General features: G+C 40.5%; 1 protein-coding gene across 1 annotated transcript in view; it reads right to left on the reverse strand.

The window, feature by feature from the left end:
• Positions 1-4187: 4187 nt before the first annotated feature.
• The window catches only part of C10H1orf141 (chromosome 10 C1orf141 homolog), a 44981-nt gene continuing 24111 nt past the window's right edge, over positions 4188-25057 (reverse strand). The window contains exons 6-10 of the mRNA XM_013348491.2: positions 13137-13248; positions 8911-8980; positions 7622-7811; positions 6020-6106; positions 4188-5221 (exon numbers count right to left, since the gene is read on the reverse strand). Coding sequence (XP_013203945.1) covers positions 4646-5221; positions 6020-6106; positions 7622-7811; positions 8911-8980; positions 13137-13248 — 1035 coding nt within the window. The 3' untranslated portion in view covers positions 4188-4645. The remainder of the gene's footprint in view (positions 5222-6019; positions 6107-7621; positions 7812-8910; positions 8981-13136; positions 13249-25057) is intronic.

The following is a 25057-nucleotide window of genomic DNA, read 5'->3' on the forward strand; positions in this document are numbered from 1 at the left end:
TGACCCCCCAGAAGGCAAGTTAAAGTGGGAAGAGATAATGGACCTCAGAAAGTTTCCTCTGATCTCTACACATGCTCCACAGCATGTAAGTACCACCCAGGCACTCACGAACACACATACGTAATAGTTATAATATTAGCCATAATAATACATTTAAAATAAAGAAAAGAAATGATGGAGGAAGGTCATTGGTTAATTAAATAAAGAAGCTGCTTGCCCTGATAGGTAGGTGGGAGGAGTAAACAGAACAGAACTCTGGGAGGAAGAGGAAGTGAGGTCAGACTCGACAGCTCTCCTCTCAGGGGCAGACACCTCAGAGAGACACGATGCTCCACTCTTGCGGGCAGAGGCGAGAGCTCTGCTCTCTGAGGCACACGTGATGAAGCTCCAACCCAGGATGGACGTAGGCTAGAATCTCCCTGGTAAGCCACCTTGTGGGCTACAGCAGATTATTAGAGATGGGCTAGTCCAGGTGCGAGAGTTAGCCGAGAAAAGGCTAGATATAATGGGCCAAGCGGTGTTTAAAAGAATACAGTGTCCGTGTAATTATTTCAGGTAAAGCTAGCCTTGCAGGCAGCTGGGTGCTGGGGACGCAGCCCCGCCGCTCCCATTACTACAAAGAAATAGGCAAATAAGTCCATTGATGAGGTATCTGAAGGAAATTTTTCTTATAGGCTTAGTGTTCCCTTTAAGTTCTCCTGGGACTCAATGAGATCAGGATTTTTTTTTTTCTGTGGAAATGAATGCAGCTTCCATGAGAGTGACTCACAAACCACAGCACCAGCCATCCCGTCACCAGCCAGCCCATACCATCGCCTTCAATGCAGGCTGCCCTTGCAGGCCATGCTCAGATCTTAGAACAAGAATAAGAAGCCAACTCTGTCTGACATACCCTGCTGCTGTTGACTTAAAAGATGACAGATTTCAAATGAACATAGAAGAGAATGGGGCAGGATTTAAGTTCCACCTTCTGAGTACCCAGTGCTCCCAGATAGGAAGCTTCTTTAACTGAGTTCTCGAGTGTTGCAAGGGAGAGGCCACTTGTTTGTCCCAGCCACCGGGCTAGCTTACACCTGAAATAACCACACAGAAACTGTATTAATTAAAACACTGCTTGGCCCATTAGCTCTAGTTTCTTATTGGCTAATTCTTAAATCTTAATTTAACCAATTTCTATTAATCTGTGCATCACCACATGCCAGTGGCTTACTGGGAAAGATTCAGCATGTCTGACTCTGGCAGCTCCATGGCAGCTCTCTGGCTCTGCTTTCTTCCTCCCAGAATTCAGTTCTGTCTTCTCCACCTAGCTAAGTTCTGCCCCTATCAGGCCAAGGCAGTTTCTTTGTTCATTAACCAATGAAAGAAGCACAAAGACAGAAGAACCTCCTACACCACTCGAGGAAATATGATTGCATTTTTTGTTTTTGTTTTTTTGTAGCAAGTTTTCTTGTTGGACTATCTTTGAACCACCAGTCAGTAAATAATTTCTCTGAGACTTATTATTATGAAAGTTTGACCCTAAAGTCAAGGCTTTTTTCCAACTAGCTCTTAATTTAATTAATTCATATTTTTTTCATCTATGTTCTGCCACGTGTCTCAATTGCCTCTTCTTAGTACACCATACCCAACTTGCTCTGAGTCTTCTGTCAAAATCATGTGCCTAGATTCCTCCTCCCAGTTTTTCTCTTTCTACCTGGAAGTCCAGCCTATTTTTTCCTGCCAAGCTATTGGCCATTTAGCTCTTTATTAAACCAATCAGAAGGAGCCTTAGGCAGAGAGACACCTTTATAATGTAACCAAATAACTTGAAACAATTTTTGAGCTCTGATCTTACTCTGTAGCCCAGGCTGGTTTTGAACTCATGATGATCCTGCCTTAGCCTACCAAGGGCTAGGATTAAAGGAGCACATCCACATACATGCAAAAATGTCATTCTTATGTTTAAGGCCTTCTTTTTTTTAGAGGACAGGGATGTTAGAAAGTCTCTTCTGATGTATTCTGGACCGGCCTTCTACTCACTATATGCATAGTGGTTTGGATAGGAGGTGCCTCCCTTAGTCTTGGGCATTTGAACATTTGCTCCACAGTCAGTGCCTTTGATTGAGGAGGCTTAGGCGTTGTGACCTTGTTCCCCCTTATTGGGGCAAATATGTCACTGGGGATAGGCTTTAACAGTAAAAAGCCTTGCCTGTTTCTAGTTTGCTCTCTCAGCTTAATGCTTGTAGTGGTTAAAGGTCTGAGTTCTTAGCTTCCTGTTCCTACCTCCATGCCTGCCACTTGCTGTCATGGCTTCTTGCCATGATGGACTCTTATTCCTCTGGAGCCATAAACCCCAATTTAACTTTTCCATAACTTGTTCTTAGTTATTGTCCTTATTAGATATGTTTACCAACCATACATAAGCCAGGGTCACTGGGAAAGAGGAACTTCTATTGAGAAAATGCCTCCCTTAAGTTGCCCTCTTGGCAAGTCTATGGGGCCAGTTTTCTTGATTAATGAGTGATGTGGGAGGGCCCAGCCCATGGTGAATGGTGGCATCCCTGGGCAGGTGGTCCTGGGTTGGGTAAGAAAGCTGAACAGGCCATTAGGAACAAGTCATGTCCCTCCATGGTCTCTGCTTCAGTTCCCATCTCCAGGTGCCTGCTTGAGTTCCTGCCTTGGCATCCCTTCATGGTGGACTACCACAATAAGCTAAAATAAACCCATTGTTTCCTTGGTTGCTTTTGGACGTGTGTCTTTATCAGCACCAGAAATTTAAGTAGGGTGAGCATGATGTTTTTCTCACAGCAACAGAAAACAAATATGGTTTTGAACTTATGCCAGGCTTTTTCTCCCTCAGTACTGATATTGAACCTAGGCCTCCTTCATGCTAGGTCAGAGATCTAGAATGAGTTACATGGTCAGTGTTTAGTGTCTTTCTAAAGGATACAGCCCACATACACCCGTAGGAACTACCAAAAAGACTAGCCACTAGCTCCCCATCCCCACTCAGTTCTTTAGCCTAAAGTCTGAATACTATAGTTAGGTTTAGCATTTAACTTAGAAAAAAATGTTATGAACTAGCTTAAGGGAAAGTGGGATAGAAAGAATGTTATCAAATGCTACAATGCTCAAGATACTAGGCATTGCTTTAGTTGATCTGGAGACAATCTTGTCTTAAACCCCACCTTGAGTGAGAACACAGTAAACTGAGACTTAGGTACTTTCACACGGTCATTCCTATCTGCTCTAAGTCCTACACGCCCTTTTCTCATGCTGAGTATGCACATTGTGCCCTTACTAGGTATGTGTTCTGCTTATTGATTTTCTCATTGGTGCTTCCAAAGAGTTTGTTTTCTCTTCTGACCCAGCATGGGGGTTGGTGGGAGTGTGTGTGGGGGGGGAGAGTATTCTGCTTTATAGCAAACTGGAAAGCCAAGAAGATTGGCATAATGGAGACAGTGAGAAAGAGTGGGGGAGGGGTGGGTGTGAGAAAGATGACTTGAGGGCCTTGGTACCCAGGTTCCTGCTCTGCCTGGTCTGCAGCTGAGCCACTGCCCTCCAACTTGTTAATGGGATGCTTCCGATCTGACCTGCTTGTCCTCCAGTTCTAATCAACACTGGCAGATTCTTCTCTTACCTAGTGTTTCCTTTTAGTTATTGGGAATATAAATTATTACTTATTTTCACTTCCAATTCTATGTGATACAGTTATAAGTTAAACAGTCTTTTGTGGGTTGACCTTAGAATTTATCACTACCAGTTTTTTTTTTGTTTTTTTTTGTTTTGTTTTTTTTTTTTGCATGCTGAGACTTGAACAAAGGATTTCCTGCATTCTAGAAATGTGTTGTAGTCTAAAGCCTAGCCATTTGCCTTCGAAGACTGTTTCTGAGTGAGAAGTACTTGGGGCCCCCAAGGAAATGTACTCTAAATGAACTTGGTAGTAACTTAGTTCAAGACGAGTTCTGTCTTTATGCTGTTTGAGTCAACAAGGAAGAGCAAAAGTCCCATGAAACAATGTGTTTTAGATGACGCAACAGGTGACAGAATCTGCTGCCACGATTACCTCACGGATGGACCTTTCTCGTTTAAGTTATTCCACAACTCCAAAAGGAAGCCCCTGTAATGCTTGGAAAACACGATGCAGTAATGGTGTTCCAAACATAGAGGGTTTTATGAAATTTTTTAATCACATATACTCCTTATGTGGCACTGTTTCCCCATGAGTCTCTAAGATGCTGACCTACAATTGACTTCATATTCTGCAAATTAATGTTACATCTGTCTTGACAATCAATCACTTGTTTGTTGATGTTTTTTGACTTCCTACAGCAACTGTTTCATCAATCCATGCCATAGCTGGTACCGAATGAGAATGTCTTATAGCCAACAGGGATGTCTGATAAGTCTAATTGAAATAATCCATGAGCGAGAAATGGCTCAACCATTAAAAGCTAGGCTGACAACCAGAACTAAGTCATAAATGAATCTCTCTTGTTTCTAATTCTCTAATTCCATCCTATGTTAGCTAACGATGTTGACTGATCCTAAACAGACCACTGTCGATTTGTGTACTTCATCCATCAGAACACTAATAATCAGTTAAGAATTTCTGTGATCTTGGAACTTGGTTCTTGTTTTTAAATATTGCAGCATAAACGATTCTTCATGAGCCATTGACTTTCCAGCTTAGCAGGTCGTCTAGTGGGCTTATGTTGTTTAGTTTACGTATTTCAAGTATATTCTCCAGAGGCTTTGAGTCATACTTGATAGGTAAGGTAGTGAATTTGCGTGTGCGTGGTGGTCTTACTTTGGAAAACTGTCTTTGAAATCCACCCGTCTTAGCGCTCTTTTCTTCAAGAGCAACTTTATCAAAGGAACCCACAATTTTTTTGGTTAAGATAGAAAAGGTTCGGGATAAATTATAAAGTGTGTCCGGAGGTCTCTTTTTGGAAGCCAGACTGTCATGCTTCTTCTTTCGTTTCTCCTTTATACTCTTGTGCACCCGTTCCGTAGAGAAGATGTGCAGATCTTTGTAATGTGCTACAGCTTTAGTTCTTTGAGGCTTAGAAACAGCACTGGGTTTCTCATAAAACATAGCTTTAAACATTTCACAGTTTTTTTCTAGAACAACATTCTTTGTTGTATGCGTCATAAGATAGGGAGTGAACCTTTTCATCAGGAACAGCTTCGTTATATACGCTTTGTCATGGAAAATTATTGGATTTGTGTGACTTTCTTTCTGTATAGAAAAACAAAAACAAAATCAAAATCAAAACACTGAGTCATGAGCCTACTGAGGCAAGGCTATATATGTATTTTAAATATGAAAATAAATTTGTAAAATATTTTAAATAACTATATTGAGGTACATGACATCAACAAGAATATCATTCAAATACATTTAAAAAGGTGCTTTTCTTTGACACACTTCCTTCTCAAAATCTGAAGCCTTGGCCTTCTAAAGTTCTTTCTGAAATAAGATGAGTTTGTAGAAGTAAGTTCTTAATTCTTGGGGCATTGAGAGAATTGAGAGAAGAAAGTTAGTAGGAAGGAGCACTGTGGGCATTTCTTAAATGTCCATGCTCTAGAAATAAAAGGAATATACCCCCGAAAATGGGTTGAGTCAAAGAGAAGAGATTTAAGTGAATATAAGCCCAAATGACCATGTATGGGCTACTCTAATTTTAAAAATTTGAATTTTGTCTATTATTGGGATATTTACAATTGAACCGTAGGACTTACTACAGTATTTGGTAAAAGTGTTTAATATATATTTGAATAAAGTAGCCAAAATAATAGCTAGATAGAAAAGTAGAACATGCTTTACTATAGTAATAGCAAAATCTATAAAAAGTACTCTTTAAATTACTACCCCCACATTGGCATAAATAATTTTCACAGTTCTTAATTCTTTCTGTAGATAAAAATCAATTCCATGGAAACTAGTAAAATATGCGTATTACTAATATTTGCTTTGCAAATCTTAAGTCAATAATTTCTACATTAAAAAAATAAATAATAGAGATTTAATTCTCACAGCTTTGAAGGGCACAAAGTCCAGACTCGAAGATGGAATGGGTTTGGTGCCTGGTCTGTCCTTTATAGTTGGCACTGTCTCAGTGTCCTTGCACGGGAGAAGATACAAAGGTAGAAACAGCCCGGTCAGTTCCCTGGAGTCCTTTGCTAGCATACTGACCCATTCCTGACAGCCGTGTGATCACTTCATAAAAACCTTTCTTCTTGTGACTATTACACTAGGTCTTATGACTCAACTTATAGATTTGGGCAACAGAGACATTCAGATCACATCAGCAGCCATCCTAGGGATGGGGCACTCTGCCTCTTTACCTGGTCGCTGGGAAAGGCAACTGTGCTTACTGATTTCTTAGGTGAGAAAGACTTAGGATGAGAAGAAGTCGCGGGGCAAGGGGGGGTGGTGCAGAGATAGGCAGAGAGAGCGGATGGTGGTGGGCAATGCCGGCACAAAGGATTGATTAGGTACCATTACAGGATGTGCGGACTGGGAGATGGATTGGAAGGGGACTGTCAACGGAGGCAGAGCTTTTCTCTTCCATATTACACTTGGACATTGGCTCTGTCTTGAGCCCAGAATTACACTATGCAGAAGGAGTGGAGTCACCGCTGATTCCTCAGCTGAGGTCCCCTAGCCACTGAGTAGGTCAGTGTCTCATGCTGGTTACAGCTCGGAGGTCTCTAGGTAGAATAAACTAAAACAGAAACAGAGCAGGAACCAGGGGCAGGGAAGCGGAATGAGCCCTGGACAGCAAGCCAGGAGGGGGTCTTCCCAGGACGAAAGCAGAAATTAGAGGGATGCTGTACAAGTCTTCTTAGCATGAAATGGACCGCAATGACTGTAATTCCCCAAAAGATAACCAGAGAACCAGTTTACTGTCCTTTGGTGATAAAAATCTTACCAGCTAGCCACAATTGTGCCCTTTGGGTTAGTTTTAGTTTATCCAGCACTGTAGGGAATTCCCACCATACAATACATTTATTATATACTAATTTATTACCATACTGATTTATTACATTAGTATTAAGTTCTCGACTTTCCCAATGCTGCAACTCTTTAATGCAGTTCCTCATGTTGTGGTGATCCCCCCCCCCCAGCCATAACATTATGTCGTTGCTACTTCATAACTGTAATTTTGCTCTTGTCATGAATCATCATGTCAACATTTGATATGCAGGCTATCTGATATACGACCCCAAAAGAGTCACAGCCCACAGGTTGAGAATTGCTGCTGGAAGCCCATGGGTGGTCAGATAGAAACTATTTTCACCAGCCTCCCTGGAATTAGAGTATGGGACTTAGGCTCTGCCAATCAGATCACCTCTAAGAGTCTTCAGTTTAGAAGGAGTTGCTTTGAAAAGCTAGGGTTTGTGGGGGTGAAAAACTAGTCTACTTAGGAATGCAGACACTATAGAGCTCTTAGAAAGCATCCCCCCTCCATCACCCAAGTTGTTAACTATGACCTGTGGCTGTACCACAGACTCAACAAAACCGAGAGGGCTATATTTGGATGACCCTATCAAGATGGTTTTCAAGTCACATTGTCTTTCTAGCCTTCCCTGAGGCTTGGGGTATTGATTTTTACTGAATAGTAGTAGATGTTACCGTGGAATAAAGCACGGTCTCTGTTGGACCAAGGTCAATTATCTTGATGGTGGGATTTTTCAGTACATCCTCAAAGTGCAAGGGGAGTAAGATGTTCTGCTTTACTGGACGAGGTGATCTTGCTTGGTTATCTCTGACTGACTCGTTTTCTTTTGCAGTAAAATCATTTACCAGTGGATGATCGGTTCTCCTGAAAAAAAAAAACAAACTTAGTTTAGGAAGCAGTTTGTGGAGTGTAATTTCAACTAATCAGTTCTCACTCTCTATAGAAGTTACTGTCAACAGCTCCCTGATCCAGTTGATATTAATCAACCTGATAAGCCCTCCCCCAGCCCCGCCTGGTTTGTGGGAGAAGCAGCAGGAGTGGATGAAGTCCTAGGTACCTGTTGGTTTTGAGCGGGGAGCATGCTGGGGAGACTGAATAGAGCACTATAGAAAGAGGTGGCAGACACAGCCTTTGCTGGGTTGTTTTGTTTTGTTTTGTTTTGTTTTTTTAAAACAGTTTAGTTAGGAGGATGCAACAGTGTGAACAGGCACAAAAAGAGTAAGAGAGTTTGCATCTCTGGTCTCCTTTGATTTACATGGGAAATAGCCTTGCCATTATAGGCTTTTGAGGCGACCCATAAGACACATTTGGCAAACAGGAAGTAGATAGCCTTATTCCCAGAGGGCAAGGATGGAGGAGGTGACAGAGCAAGCCTGTCCTGCCTGTGGGTCCTCAGAGTGCACCCTGATCAACTTCCTGGAGAGCCGACCATGAGCTCATGCCCCACAGATAGATGGTCAGCAGCATGAGGGATCTGGCTCTGCCCCTGGTCCAGTACCTTCTTTTCCTTTTCCCAAAATCCATCAAGGCCCTCACTCCTGTCTACTCTGCAGATACAGTCTTGGCAAGAAACATAAGGGTGAGCTAAGGCCAAAGAGCCTATCTGTCATTGCTCCAAAGTTGCAAGTGAGACTTTTGCTCCATTGTGCAGAGATGTTGATGAGAAGAATCTAGATGTTCTACAAAAAACAAACCACTTTTTCACCTCTGTGTGGAAGTATGACTAAATTTGTGCCTACTGAAGAAACAAAGTTATATTCTCTGTGCTTGACTTGACTGCTCAGGTCCAGTGGGGTGCCCGTTAGCTGACCAGCCTGGGACTCCTACTTTGATGGTGCAATGAGAGCAAATGTTAGTAATAAGCCAGGAAAAAAAAATCATTCTGTATTACACAAGGCAGAACTTGTTTTACTAGTGTCATCACTGAACAGTGTAAAATATTAACATTTTAAAGATAAATTACCCTTCTTTAATAGAATCTGCTGAGTGGTCTGTAGAATACATGGACTTCATAGCTCTGTTTCCATTTTTATCTGAAATCACAGATTTTCATAAAAGTTATGTAAGCATTATGCTACCTAGAAAATGTCTGTATGAAGCATCTTATAGTTTAAAATAACAGAGGACATCTGATATAATGGAAAATCTGTAGTAGCTTGCTCATGCTTCTTTTTTTGTGAGTTTGCGTGTGTGTTATGTGAGTGACCATGGAGGCCAGAGATACCAGATCCCCTTGGAACTGGAGTCACAGGTAATTGTGAGTTGTCTGATGTGGGTGCTGGCAATCAAAATCAAATCAGGAAGTGTTCTTACCACTGAGCCATAGATGAAAAGGCTTCAGTGTTCCGCGAAGACAGTTGCAAACGGAAAAGTAACCCTAGAGAGTTTCCGTGGAGAAAAAGGTTTTGTTGTTGTTGTTTTGTTTTTATGTTTTGGATACAGGGCCTCATGTGGCCAATGCTGGTCGTAAATTCCCTATGTAGCTGAGGATAGCATTGAACTCTACTCCCCAAGTGTTAGCATCACAGATATGCACTAGCATATTCGATTTTATGCAGTCCAGGGGAACCCAGGGCTTCACACAGGCTAGGCAAATGCTTTACTAAGTGAGCTGTATCTCCAAGCTCAAACATGTTAGTATAGAAGTCACTTTAGCAGATAGCAAATAGGTCTTACCACCTGACACGAGGAAGTCTTCAAGGCCAAGTTCTTCCAGATATATCTCGTGGCCACTCCAAAATTTTATTGCCTCTTTAAATGATCCCACTGTTCTATTGCTGTAAAGAGACATCATGACCAACCAACTCATAAAAGAGAGCATATAGTTGGGGGGGTCTTGTTACAGTTTCAGGGGGCTAGTCCGTAATGATGGCAGGAGTAGACAGGCATAGTGTTGGAGCTGAAGCTGAGAGCTTTACACCATGATCTGCAGACAGCAGGTAGAGACACTGGTACTGGTGTAGGGTTTTGAAACCTCAAACCCTACCCCCAGTGACACACCAACTCCAACAAAGCCATACCTCCTAATCTGTCCAGACAATTCATCAGCTGGGGACTTAGTATGCAAATATGTTAGCCTGTTGTGGTCATTCTCAATCAAACCACCACATTCCACTCCCTGGCCCCCATAGACTGGTAGCCATATCATAATGTAAAATGCATTCAGTCCAACCTTAAAAGTCCCCTTAATCTTTCAGTCTCAAGACTGCTTTAAAGTCCAAAGTCTCTTCTGCAACTCAAGGCAATCTCTTAACTGTAACCCTCTGTAAAATTAAAGTTGAAAAGCAGCTCACATACTTCCAAGATACAATGGCATAAAATAGGCATTACCATTCCAAAAAGGAGGAAAAGGGCATAATGAGAAAATACTGGGCCAAAGAAAGACTGAAAGCAACAGGGCAAACTGCAAATTCTGCATCTCCGTATCTGATGTCAAAGCGCCCTTCAGATCTCCAACCCCTTTCAGCTTTGCTGACTGCGACACACTTCCTTCATTTCGGCTGGTTCCACAGCCAGTCTGCAGCTTTCCTCAGCAAGTATCTCACAGCTCTGGCATCTCCAATATCGTGGGGTCTCCAGTGCAATCCAGGTTTCACCCACACAGCTCCATGCAATGGCCGTTCCGGGCCTCCATGCATGCAGGGGCTGCCTGCCAGACTCCTTGCCTCAGTGGCTTTCCTTAACAGTGGCGGAAGATTGTGTCACCCCTATACCCTTGATTTTTAAGCCAGAACCATTTGACTGAAGCTACCAACTTCTTTTGCTTGCTGGGGCCGGAACCTGGGACACCTCACTCAGCCCCCAGGATTTACATTTGCATAAATTTGGACCTGTTGATGGTTTCTAGACCAAGGGAATTCTTCAGGCTTATTCTTTTTACAGCAGCAGGATTAGCTGGGTGGTGTTTGCTGCAAGGGTACATCTCTCTTTATTCTCTTTTGAATCAGGTCTTTCTTTGGACTTTTCATCTCCTTGAGCATAGGACCAGGTTTCACTATTACATTTCCTGCTGTTCTTTTTCTACTCAAACCATATATTTTGTATTTCTTTTTGCCCAGCTTGCACGTTTTCATTGTAGATCTATGTAAGAGTGATCACTAATAATCACACAACACAGCCAATATATTTGCTCTCTTAAAATCTCCTCTGCTGGTGCCATCAGTCCAAAACTCTTCAATTTAGCTTCCAGAAGATATTTTAGACAAAGGCATAAAGTAATCACATTCTTTGCCAAAATGTCATTATTCCCCTTAGAAACCTCTTGAGCTGGACTGCCATAATCCATATATCTCTCAGTAATACTTTCTCCCTTGCTCCTACTATGATGGCCCATTAAGCCCTGCTTAAAGAATTCAACTACTTTTCTAGCCTAAAGTCCCAAAGTCTTCCATATTCCTACAAACAATTGTGTGTTCAGGTTGTCACAGCAATATCCTTGGTACCAACTATTCTACTGCTGTGAAGACACCATGACCAAGGCAGCTCTTACGAAAGAAAGCCTATAATTGGGGCTTGTTTACAGTTCCAGAGGGCTAGTTCATGACCAAAGCAGGAAGCATACAGGCATGGCTCTGGAACAGTAGCCAGTAGCTGAGAGTCCTACATCCTGATCCAGAAGCAACAAGCAGAGAGAGACAGAGACAGAGACAAGCAGAGAAGCAGAGAGACAGAGACCCACCCACACAGAGGCGGGCATGCCTACCATGGGCTTTTGAAACCTCAAAGTCCACCCCAGTGATAGACCTCCTTCACCAAGGCCACACTTCCTAATGCTTCCCAAATAGTTCATCAATGGGACTAAGTGGGCAAATATATGAGCCTATGGGGGCCTTTCTCATCCAAACCACCACTTACTGTTAGTGAGACACCCTGCTTTTTTTTGTCTTTAAGTAATTTCATTTTAGTGACAATGTATTCATTTAAAACTAAAGCTTATATCAAGACTCCAAAGATGGCCTTTTGGCAGGTGGGGGCGGAGTCACCAGACCTCTTTATTTGCTCTTCTTCCCCATCTGGCCACACTGGATATATCTTCTCTTTCTGCATGTTTAGTGACAAGTTAATCACAGATGGAAAGGAGAAATCAAAAGGAAATACTCCACGTAGCTGCTGGCATGACTTTCTCCTGGGGAGTTTTCCTTATATTCCCACTGCAACCAGCAGCAGATTTTTTTTTTTTTTGGCTTCTCTTTGACAAAGTAGAGAAACGAACAACTGAATTTTATTTTAGACTTGAGAAAGTTTGACTTTTAATACGTTTTCCCCGATCTTTGTACCCGGGACTTTGCCTTCACCTTAGTTTTGGGGCTCCATTAAGCTAAGTCTGTCTGAGCCACTTTGGTGACTGGCTTGGTTTTTCTGATCTGTTTTGATTTTGTTGGGCTCTATGTATGCCAGGCTCTGTCAGCTTGAAATGGTTTTGAGGCTGTGTGGTGCCATTGGTTCTGCTGAGTCATGAAAGACCGAGAGACAAGGCCTCTATTGTGGTTTGTGTAATGACAAATAATACGTTTGGGGTATGTGAGATGGCTCGAAAGGGAAAGGCACTTGCTGCCAAGTCCCATGACCTGAGTTTGATACCCAGAACCCACATGATAAAAGGAGAGAATCAAGTCCCTCGTGTTGTCCTCTGATTTCTACACATGCGAAGTAGGTTGCATGGACATGCATATATATGTGTACACACAACATTAAATATGAGTGTGTTTCAAATGTTTAAGTTTTGACTATCTTTGTGCTCCCTAGGGAGAATTTTACCTGATCAGTCTTTTATAAACTTGGATTTCTAAGCAGTGAATGAAGACGGGAGACGGAAGCAGGTTAGGCATATTGGGAGCAAGGACCCTAAAAGCAAGCAGTTTTAATTCTTGTCCATGGCCAGAAGCAGACGTCTTTGGTTCTGTCCTGGTTGGATGCCAGTAGTGCCAGACTGGAGCTGATAATTTGTAAATGGACTTGAAATAAGCAGACTATGGACTAAGGAATTCAGACTTTGCCTGTTTTTCTAGTAGCAATAGATGTTACAAAATAAGGGCATATTATGTCTGTACTACTAAACGGTGCTATTCCTTGGTCATATATATTCTTAATGTTCATAATGTACATTATCTGCTGTTACTTTTTCTCTCTTTTGATATAAACATGTAATTTGTGTACTCGTAAATCAAGTACAGACTTTCTTCTTCTTACTAGCATTGGATTGGTTGGCGCGTGTAGGATACAGGATTGAAGACTCTGATGATCTTTTACACCGGTTCCTCCGCTCAGACAGTAGGACATGAAAGGGCATTGCATATTCTGCCTAAAGATCAGGAAAAAAAAAAGAAAACCTCTTAGAAATTTTCTTTCTGCATAGCACTTTATCATTCAGGTTATTTGTTTGTCTTATTTTGGGAACCAGAGTCTTATAAACTCCAGGCTGACTTTGAGCTATTTTGATTCTCCCGACTCTTGCTCTCGAGTACTCAGATTACAGGTATGGGCCAGCACAGCTGGTTTATAGTATGGTGAGAATCAAAACTAGGGAACTGTGCGTGCCAGTTACAGCTCCCATCCTCAATTCATTACATTTGGAATATCACGCTAGGATAACTACCAACTATTTTGTTCTTAAAATACTAGCTGTTTTTTAATGCTGGCCATTAAACTAGGGCTTCATGGATGCTAGGCAGGTGTTTCACCATTGAGCTTACACTTCAGAGCTGAGTCCTTTCAAATATGGTGTTTTATGCAATCGCCTAAAGTGAATGGTTTTTTTTTTCATCACATTTTATGAATAAGGGGAAAAAAAACTCCAGGGAACTGAAAAGATTTGCTGAGGTTTGTGTTTACTAATGACTATTTCCCTTGTTTACAAATGACTATATTCCCTTCCAATGAAACTTGGATTTTAAATTCATAATAAACATTTTTCTAAATGTAAGTGAAGTTCAAACCCAGGAAAGCAGCCAGCTCTGTTTTAACAGAAAAATCCACACAGAGTGGGACCAACAGAGAAGAGGACGAGAAGGTGGAGGGAGAGTGCTGGGCATTGTACATCCTTCTCTGGCCTCTGCCCATTTGGACCCAGATGCTTAGAACCCTCCAAACATGTGCATATATCACACACATGAACACCACATGTGTGAACATCATGAGACAAGAGCAAAACAGACTTCGAGTTAAATTCACAGAGAAGGATTTTCTGGAAAGAAATCGAGCGCACAGAAGGTACTCTCAATGATCGATGTATGAGCTTACTTAAAATGTTTCTGCACAGCAAACTGTTCAGAGTGAAGAGGTGATCTTCAGAATGGAAAGAAATATTTGCTAGCTATACATCAGACAGGGATCTGATGTATAAAATTCATAAATGACCAGAGTAAACACCAAGATATTCAAAAACAGAAATATAAGTTGCCAATAAATATTTGAAAAGGGTGTTCAATATCCTTAGCTATCACTTTAGTAAAATTAAAATCTCCTTAATGCTCCATCTTGCTGGTAAGACCTTATTGCTGAAGACAACACTTAACATACATAACTCATTGAACATGAAGAGGTTGCACTGGTACCTAACAAGAGACTTCACCCCCACTGAATAGTGTTCACTGTACTGGAAGGTATTCTGCATGCTTCACGAGGAGAAAGGTAAACACCACACTACTATAAGCTCTTTCATCCTCAATAGTGACCTGATCATGTGATACATTAGTGCATTAGTGACACAAAAGCTGTGGGAGTAACCAACCAATATCTGCTTGTATTTAAGGCTACTCCATGAGATGGAACCCATACCTAATGCCACTTAGTGGCTAAAACCTGAGATTAGATAGTTGGGGGATGGGGAGAGACAAATCCCATTGTTCTGCTAAAGAAATGCAGTAATAAAATGGCTCCCAATGACCTACTGCTATATTCATAGGTCAGCACCTTGCTCAGCCATAGTCAGAGAGGCTTCCTCCTGCAGTAGATGAGAATGAACACAGAGACCCACAACTGGACGGTGTGCAGAGTAAGAGACCTCAGAACACTCAACAGGAAATGGGAGATCTCCATCAAATCTGTCCCCTCAGGGTTCTCTGTCCCAGAGGCAATCTATAGATTCAATGCAATCCCCATTAAAATCCCAACACAATTCTTCACAAACCTTGAAAGAACAAAACTCAACTTCATATGGAAAAACAAGAAACCCAGGATAGCCAAAACAATCCTGTACAATAAAGGAACTGCTGGAGGCATCACCATCCCTGACTTCAAGCTCTATTACAGAGCTACAGTAATGAAAACAGCTTGGTATTGGCATAAAAACAGAGATGTTGACCAATGGAATCAAATTGAAGACCTGGATATTAACCCACACACCTATGAACACCTGATTTTTGACAAAGAAACAAAAAAGATACAATGGAAGAAAGAAAGCGTCTTCAACAAATGGTGCTGGCATAACTGGATGTCAACCTGTGGAAGAATGAAAATAGATCAATATCTGTCACCATGCACAAAACTCAAGTCCAGATGGATTAAAGACCTCAATATAAATCCGACCACACTGAACCTAATAGAGGAGAAAATGGGAAGTAGCCTTCAATGCATAGGCACAGGAGACCACTTCCTAAATATAACCCCAGTAGCACAGACAATAAGAGCATCAATAAATAAATGGGACCTCCTGAAACTGAGAAACTTCTGTAAAGCAAAGGACACAGTCAATAAGACAAAAAAAGCAGCCTACTGAATGGGAAAAAAATCTTCATCAACTCCACATCAGACAAAGGATTGATCTCTAAAATATATAAAGAACTCAAGAAAATAGAAATTAAAATTCTAAATAACTCAATTAAAAAGTGATGTACTGAACTAAACAGAGAATTCTCAACAGATGAATTTCAAATGGCCAAAAGATACTTAAGGAAATGTTCTTTGTCCTTAGCTATCAGGGAAATGCAAATCCAAACAACCTTGAGATACCATCTTACACATGTCAGAATGTCTAAGATCAAAAACACTAATGATAACTTATGCTGGAGAGATTGTGGAGCAAGGGGACCACTCATCCATTGTTGGTGGGAATGCAAACTTGTGCAACCACTTTGGACATCAGTGTGGCAGTTCCTCAGAAAACTGGGAATCTACCTACCTCAGGATACAGCAATTCCACTCTTGGGAACATATCCAAAAGATGCTCAATCACATTACAAGAGCATTTGTTCAACTATGTTCGTAGCAGCATTATTTGTAATAGCCAGGACCTGGAAACAACCCAGATGCCCCTCAACTGAAGAATGGATAAAGTGTGGCACATCTACACATTAGAGTACTACTCAGCAGTAAAAATATAATGACATCTTGAATTTTGCATGCAAATGAACAGAATTAGAAAACATCATCCTGAGTGAGGTAACCCAGACCCCCCCCCAAAATAACCCCCAAATATGGTGTGTACTCATTCGTAAGTGGATACTAGTCATAAACAAAGGGCAACGAGCTCAGGATTCTAGAGAAACTAAGTAATAAGGTGAACCCAAAGAAAAACATATATAGACCCATCTGGAAATTGGAATCAGAAAAAAATTTGGGAGCAGGGGGTAGGGGAGGAGAAGGGGGGTGGAGGACAACTTGAGGGAATGGGATGGTCCAGATGGAGGAAGGACAGATATGAGAGCAAGGAAAGAGATTGAGGGAGCCATTGTGGAGTTAGCAAGAAACCTGGCTCTAGAAAAATGCCCAAGAGCCCACAGGGATAAACCCAGCTGAGACCCTAAGCAATAGAGGAGAGGGTGTCTGAACTGACCTTACCCTGTAGTCAGATTGATGATTATCTTAAATATCACCATAGAACCTTTGTCCAACAACAGATGGGAACAGAAGCAATGACCCACATTGGAGCACTGACTGAACTCCCAAGTTCCAGTTGAAGAGTGGAGGGAGTGAGAGTATGAGCAAGGAATTCAGACCATGAAGGGGGGGTCATCCACTGAGACAGTTTGCTTGAGCTAACAGGAGCTCACCAAATCCAAGTGGACTGGGAATGAACGAGCATGGGAACAACGAAGCCCCGCTGAAGGGGGCTGACAGCTGGGGCAGACTGAGGGGCCACTGATAGTGACACTGGGATGTGTCTCTACTTGCATATACCAGCTTCATGGGATCCTATTCTCTTTGGATGTAAACCTTGCTCAACCTAGACATAGTAGGGAGGGTCTTGGACTTTCCACAGGGCGGGGTGCATGGCACTCCCTTAGGGTTGGAGGGGTGAGGGGAGGATCTGTGAAGGGAGAGGATTAGGGAGGAGGGGAGAGAGTGGGAATTTGGATTGGTATTTTTTTAAGCAATAAAAAAGGAAAAAAATAAAAGGAAAAAAAACCAAAAATTAGCCAATAAAGCTGACAGAGAAATCAAAAAAGTAACTGTATTTATGATATCTACCTATATATATATATCTTTCTAACTATCATCTCCTAGCAATTTAATCAAGACGATGAGAGAAAGGGAAAACATATGTACATGGTTTGGAAAAATTCCTAATGTTAAACTGTACATCCTGTCCAGGGCAATCTACAGATTCATCCTTATTTATCTTCCAGTCACATCCTCAAGAGGTATATATAAAAACCCCAAAATTTATGGAATCACCAAAAGCCCAAAATGGCCAAAGAAATCCTTAAGAAAGAGAAAAAAACTGGAAAAAGTAAAACACCTAAGTCCAAAACATATCACCAAGCATGCCATAATGGTATACATGCACTGCTGCAACTTTGGAGGTCAACATAGGAGGACCTTGAGCCTAGACTGGGCTGCACGAAGAGCTTCTGTGCAGCTCCATACCCAAGGTCCACTTAGCAAAGAGCCAGGACCTGGTCCCCAGCACACACAAAAGGGAAGCTCAAGCTCTATTCTACAGCACAGGGAGATGAAATGGTTATACATTTCACAATAGCTAGCCCAGAGCATTTGGGATGTTTTTCAACACAGAGAAGTAAATGTGGGAGGTGATGGATATACTAATTATCCTGATTTGATAATTGCATATTACATGTGCACATAAAAATATACATGCATAACTAAATGTAGTTATTGTGTGCCAGTTAAGACTTTTTCAAAGAACCAGGCCCAAAGAGATAGATGGATAAGTTATTTCAAACTTTCATGCAGTAAAAACAAAACAAAACTCAAAAAGAACTCAAATCAATTAACTTAAAAAAAAAAACAACTTTTTCAGTTGTTTAAATAATCTGGCATAGTCTTAACATCAAAGCCTGAAAAGAATCTATGTGCTAATCTCACGATGTTAGGATTTTTTATAATTATATATATAATTTTATAATAAAATGATAATTAACACTATACAAACCAGTACTTCAAATGAAGTATTAGAATGCAAGATCTCTAAGAGATATGTTATTATAATTCATTTCCCAGTGAGCTAAAATGGATGGAAAACAATGTCAATTTTTTTGTAACTGTTTCAGGGTTTGCTTGCTTACATGTTTGAGAAAGGGTCTTCCTATGTGGCCCTTTGATGTTGCAATTCTTTTGCCTCTTCTGGGATGACAGGCATGTACCACCATGTCAGGTCTAATATTGCCTTGATAGCAACAAAACCATAAATAGCTTCTGATAAATCTAACAGCTATCATGAATAAAACCATAATAAATCCACACAAAAGAGTCATTTTAGCATAATTTTAAAGTGTACGACTGTAAAACCAACAGCTCACATGACAACTGAGGTAATCAATACACTAGTCTATGAAATGGCAAGAGGGATTGACACTCTGCTGGGGCTGACGGCACAGGCCTGTGATCCTAGCTCCTTCCGAGACCGAGGCTGGAGGATCACAAGTATGACGCTACCCTGGGCCACCATTTCACTCATTTTTTTTTGCCTCAGAACAAGAAGTGAGAAGAGGCTGGTGTGTGTGCGCGCGCGCGCGCGTGTGTGTGTCTAGATCAGTGTTAGAGTACTGTCTAGCATGCGCAAGGCCATAAATTCCGTCTCCAACTTCATACCAATAAAAAAGGAGAAACAAAAGAAAGAAAAAACATACCAATAAAAAGGAGAAACAAAAGAAAGAAAAAAAGGAAAAAAGCAACAACTATCACTATTATTTATAAACTTTTAGGAAGCACAGAGTAATGAAATAGGAATAATGATGCAATCTGTACACACACACAGAGAGAGAGAGAGAGAGAGAGAGAGAGAGAGAGAGAGAGAGAGAGAGAGAGAGAGGAAAACAAAGCAAAACTACCTTTGGGCAATCCTGACTCACCATGATTAAGCATTCTCCTCTTATCAGAACTTCCTTGTCTCAGATAAAAATACACGCATGCACACACACATACACACACACACAAATGTGAGCACACACCACACAGAAGAATGGAAGAAAGTTATGACAAAGAGAAACCACTGAAACTTGGGACAACTGATTTGCAGGGGTGAACTAGCTATTTAAAGAGGTTTAACTTGACTGCAGGCTGCAACTGGCACTGCGGGGACATAGAGCAAAGCCACTGGCCAGAACAAGACAGAGGACAAAGTTCAGGCCACCCAGAGTTGCTGTTAGCCAAGGGAGAAGGGCTAGAAAGAAGGGTGCTACCAGGAGGCTTTCTGGCCACGTCTCCGGTTGACCCCAGATCTCTGCAATTTAGGGAAACCTGAGTGACCAGCTAAGATGGACTCAACTAAGCTAGAATATGGACTGCTCCTCGAGAGAAAAGTGTTTTGTGCATCAGGTGGACTGCTGGGATGTTGTTTTTTTAAGGATGAAATTGAGTGTCATAAATACAACAGTCATGACATCCAAAGTAAGCCGAAGTTGATGTACAGAGGACCAGGAAAATGAAGTCTCAATAGAAACAAAGCCAAGTGAGCACAGCCCTAAAGTGACTCAGATGTTCAACTAGATATTTAAAATTAATTTTGTTGTAAAATGAGTTTCATTTAAACACTCTCATATGTATATTACATTGTATTTTGATCTGTTAATTTCTTTATTACACTGTCATGCCCCTTCTCCTCTCCTTTCATTGACCCTCTTCGCCAAAATCTTAAAAAAAAGGAAATGATGGAGCTAAAGAAAAAAATCTAATACTTGAATTTAAAGACATCTCTGGCTAACTTAAACAGAGACATAGAAGGAGATAGAGAGTAGACGGAGTCAAAGAGACACCATGTAGCCACCACAAGGGACAGACACTGGATGCCGGCAGAACCTTAGTGGCAGGCCACAGACATGGTTAATAGAAATCGCTAATTTAAGATATAAGAGCTAGCTACAAGTATGCTTAAGCTATTGACCAAATAGTATTGTAATAATACAGTTTCAGTGTGATTATTTCAGGTCTGGGTGGCTGGAAAACAAACAAGCAGTCTCCACCTACAATCACAGTGTTGGATAAATATACATAGGCTTGGGGGAGCAAGAAAAAGAGTATAGACAGTTATAAAAGAAATAGATTTAAAAAATGAAACAAAGTCTTTAAAGACACAGTAAAAGTAATATAAAAGAGTACAGACAATCAGATTAATGGAGTAAAAAAATAAACCATGTAAAAATGGAATATACATAGAGATTCTGTATTATGTATATTATTGTGTTTTTAAAATATTTTATTTAACTTTATTTTATGTGCATTGGTGTGAAGGTGTCAGATCACCTGGAACTGGAGTTACAGACAGCTGTGAACTGCCATGTGGGTGCTGGGAATTGAACCCTGATCTTCTAGAAGAGCAGCCAGTGCTCTTAACCACTAAGCCATTTCTCCAGCTCCAATTATTGTGTTTTCTTTGAGTTTTTTTTGACTGCAGAGAGAAATAATTTGATTCTGGGTATGCTAAACTAAACCAACATAAATGTATCCTGACTTCAAAATTTGGATATAAGGGCATGTTCTTTAAAAAAGAGGTTCTGTTTTTGTTTCCACAGAAGATAAGAACCTATGGATTCCTTCCAGGCTAATGTGGTTTTAAAAGGCCCCCTGAAAGGTCTCCATGAATCCTAAAAATACTTCACCCAACAAACAGCAGGAGGCAGTTTAGAGAGAACAATGCCTGAATTCCCAAAATGACTGTTTATAAATGTTTGTTTTCGTTTAAAGGGGGTTGACCATAAATGGTTAAATGGTCACAGTCAATGTCTTTCTAGAAAGGGGAGGGGGATATCATATTGAGATGAATAATTTGCATTGGTATGGATCTTGATCTATTGATACATATTTAAGGTTGATTTTGTTATACTGTGTATATATTTTTTTACACAGTTGCTCTTGTTTAAGATATTATGCTTGTGCAGCTCATTTAAAAATGTAATGTGTAATTAAGCAATACAGATTAATAGATAGTCATCTATAATAGTCAAACTGAGGTCATGTTAGGTTTTCTAGATATACAGAGATATATTTCAGTTAGATAGATATTTTGAATATTTTAAAGACTTGCAGAATATGGCATTTAAAATGTTTTAAGAACTTAGACTTTTCATGACAATGAGACACATCTCCTGGCAGCACCAATTTACTTCAAGGGGAAGATGGGCATTGAAAAGGCTCCTCACGGAGTTTGTTAGCCATTTAAGCAAGAAGCTGCTCTTGCCTGAACTGCTTGATGGAATGTTGTTTTTAACTGGACATGTAGAACCCACAGAAAAATAACTACTGAACTTGTCTAAAGAAAGTGAGACAATCCTCCAGGATTCCTGCTTCACAGAAAAAACTGCCAGATATTCTGCAGGACACAGAAGAAAGCAACTGATGACCTCTGATATTATAAGGCAGAATGGATCTTCAAATTGCCTGCCTAATGGAAAAGTCTGATACCATGGGCCTGTAGGCTGAACGTGGATGCTTTGAGTGACTGTCCAAGCAACAAGATGTCTCTGTCAATTCTAGAACTTCGGAATTTGCTTAAAATGAACTTCCTGTTTACTTAGGTAATAGTATATTCTTCTGGGGCCTTTGAAGAATTGAAGACAGTTATAAATTAGATATAAATATTGTAACTGTAATTCTTATTTGATTACTCTTTTGTATATGTAATTTTATTACGTTAAAGTTAAAACCTTTCCTTTTCTTTAGACAGAAAACTGGAGATGATGTGAAATTCTCCTCTGTGTTCTGTGAATATGTTTTATTACCATTGGTTAATAAGGAAGCTGTTTTGGCCAATGGCTTTGCAGAGTAAAGCCAGGGAGTAGGCAGAGTCAGAGAGACGCCATGTAGCTGCAGAAGGAGAACGACACCAGAACAGAACTTTACCTGGTAAACCACAACCTCATGAAGATACATAGCTGAATAGAAATGGCTTAATTCAAGATGTAAGAACTAGCTAGAAATAAACCCTAGTCTTTGGCTGAACAGTATTGTAATTAATATAGTTTCTTTGTGATTGTTTGGGTTTAAGCAGTCAGGAAATGAATAAGCAGTCTCTGTTTACACTTTAAGTTGATAAAACACATAATTAGGGAATTGTAGAACATTAGACAATGCTATGAGGAGTCAAAGTGGAAAGAACCGTGGGTAGTCAAACTGCTAGATGCAGACAGCAAGAGAAGATCTTGAAAGCGCACTAGAAATAAGATATGGGACCAACAACTCAAACCCTGCGACCAGTCAGGAGAGAACATGGGAATCAGAAACTGGGAGCCAAAGGACTCTGGCACATTAACATGGGGAAAGGGAAAATATCATCCATATGTAAGTCAGAGTTTTCTGTCAAGTAAACAAAAACACAGACAATTGATGATCTCACGGCAGCAAAACCCAAAGAAGGAAAAAAACACACAAAATAACATCACCAACAATGAAAACTAAAATAACAGGAAATAGCTGGGCGGTGGTGGTGCACGCCTTTAATCCCAGCACTCGGGAGGCAGAGGCAGAAGCAGAGGCAGAGGCAGGGAGATCTCTGTGAGTTCAAGACCAGCCTGGGCTACAAGAGCTAGTTCCAGGACAGGCTCCAAAGCTACAGAGAAAACCCTGTCTCGAAAAACCAAACCAAACCCCCAGAAAATAGCAATCACTGATCATTAATATCCCTTAATATAAAAGGACTCAACTCATCTATAAAGAGCCACAGATTAGATTCAAAAACAGAATCCATCCTTCTATTGCATACAAGAAACACACCTCAACCTCAAAGACAGACATCTCCTCAGAGTAAAGGGTTGGGAAAAAAATTTTCTAATCAAATGGATCTAAGAAACAAGCTGATGTAGCTATCCTAATATCTCTAATAAAATAGACTTCAAACTAAAATCAATCAAAAGAGATAAAGAAGGACATTTCATATTAGTCATAGGAAAAATCCATCAAGAGGAAATCTCAATACTGTACTTCTATGCTCCAAATACAATGTATTTACATATGTAAAAGAAACATATCTAAAGTTTAAGTCACACATTAAACCCCACACACTAATAATGGGAGACTTCAATACTCCACTTTCACCACTGGACAGGTCTGTCAGACAAAAACTTAACAGAAAAATAAGAAAACTAACAGATGTTATCACTCAAATGGACTTAACAGACATCTATAGAACATAAAAGAATAAACCTTCTTCTCAGCACCTCAGGGAACCTTCTCAAAAATTGACCACACACTAGGTAACAAAATAAACCTCAACAGACACACAAAAAATGGAACAACTAACCAGGAGATCAACAACAAAAAAAATAAAACAATAGACTGAACCACTACCCATTATAATAATATTATAATAATTACATTAAATTTTAGTAAACTAATCATTCTAATTAAAAGCAACGCTTAGGCAAATTAAAGCAATGCTGTCTCAGTTGGGTTTTTTTTTCTCTGACGAAATATCCTGACCAAAAGCATACTGGGGAGGAAAGGGTTTATTCCACCCTACAGTTCCACAGCACAGTGCGGTGCGTCTGTCTCTGAGGGAAGTCAAGTCAGGAGCATGTTTACAGGCTTAACACATGGTCTGACATTGAAAGTACAATGTTCAAGTGACAGGCCCCAGATAGTTAGTACTTATATGAGGCTGTATTTTATAAACATTTAAGCACTCTTAAATATACAACCTCAACAAGTTTTAATAGAAGTCCAGGCTTAAAATGCCATGGAATATGTTCTCTGATTAAAAATAGAATTAAATTAGATATTAAATGTTATGTATCTGGAAAAAAATTTAGATATGTGGAAATTCTAGAATACCTCTCAATGAAAAAAATTCTAGGGTAAAATAAAACATTCTCTTCAAAGTAAATAATGGTGAAACTATAGTAATCAGAATTAATGTAATTTTACTCAACATTGCAATTATTTATCTAAACAAAAAACCCCAAGGAATTATCATCTTAGCACACACTGAGTCACTTTAAAGCACCTCAAGGGCTGGAGAGAGGACTCAGTGGCTAAGAGTGCTTGCTGCTCTTGCAGGGGACCTCAGTTCCCAGCACTCGGATTTGGTGGGTCACAACTGCCCACCCACACATCTCTGGAGGGCCTCCCAGCCTCTTCTGGACTCCACGGGGACCCATACTTATATGTTTGAGGTTAAGTCATGGTCCACTGAGCCCAAAATACAATTGTTTGAAGTAAAATTGCCACACCAAGCTGCTGTGGTTTGAAGCTTTAGGGGCTCAGCCTTCAGCCTGGCTGCTGGTGCTGTTTGGGGGTCTGTGGGATCTTCAGGAGTTTGAGCTTCACTGGAGGAAGTGGAGGCTTCATGGTAATGCTCTATGTCTTGACAGTAGACTCAATGAGAGCGGTCAGTCTCCTGTACTGCTGCCATGCCTTCCTTGTCCTGTGTCTCTTACTGGGAGACACCAAGTTTCTCTGGAACGTAAGCCAGAGTAAATCCCTTTGCCTTAAGTTGGTTTAGTCACGGTGTTTTACGATAGCAATAGGCAAAGAAACTGAAACATTAGGTACATCCTCAAGTCTATGCAGAGTAATACCGGTAAGAGAAGGTCCTGGCAAATTTTCACTTAAAATTTTGTATATTTTAAATAAGATGGCTAGTAAATTATGATGATGAGCAAATTGTGATTTATACAATTTCTGGGAGATTTTTACTAAGTGGGGATTTAAGCATATACATAAGAATAAACCTATAACCTAGGGCATAGATACTAATGCTTCTTTTAATTTTAAAATTT

The sequence above is a fragment of the Microtus ochrogaster genome, chromosome 10 (genome assembly GCF_000317375.1).
Source record: "Microtus ochrogaster isolate Prairie Vole_2 chromosome 10, MicOch1.0, whole genome shotgun sequence".
In the NCBI taxonomy this organism is placed as follows: Eukaryota; Metazoa; Chordata; class Mammalia; order Rodentia; family Cricetidae; genus Microtus; species Microtus ochrogaster.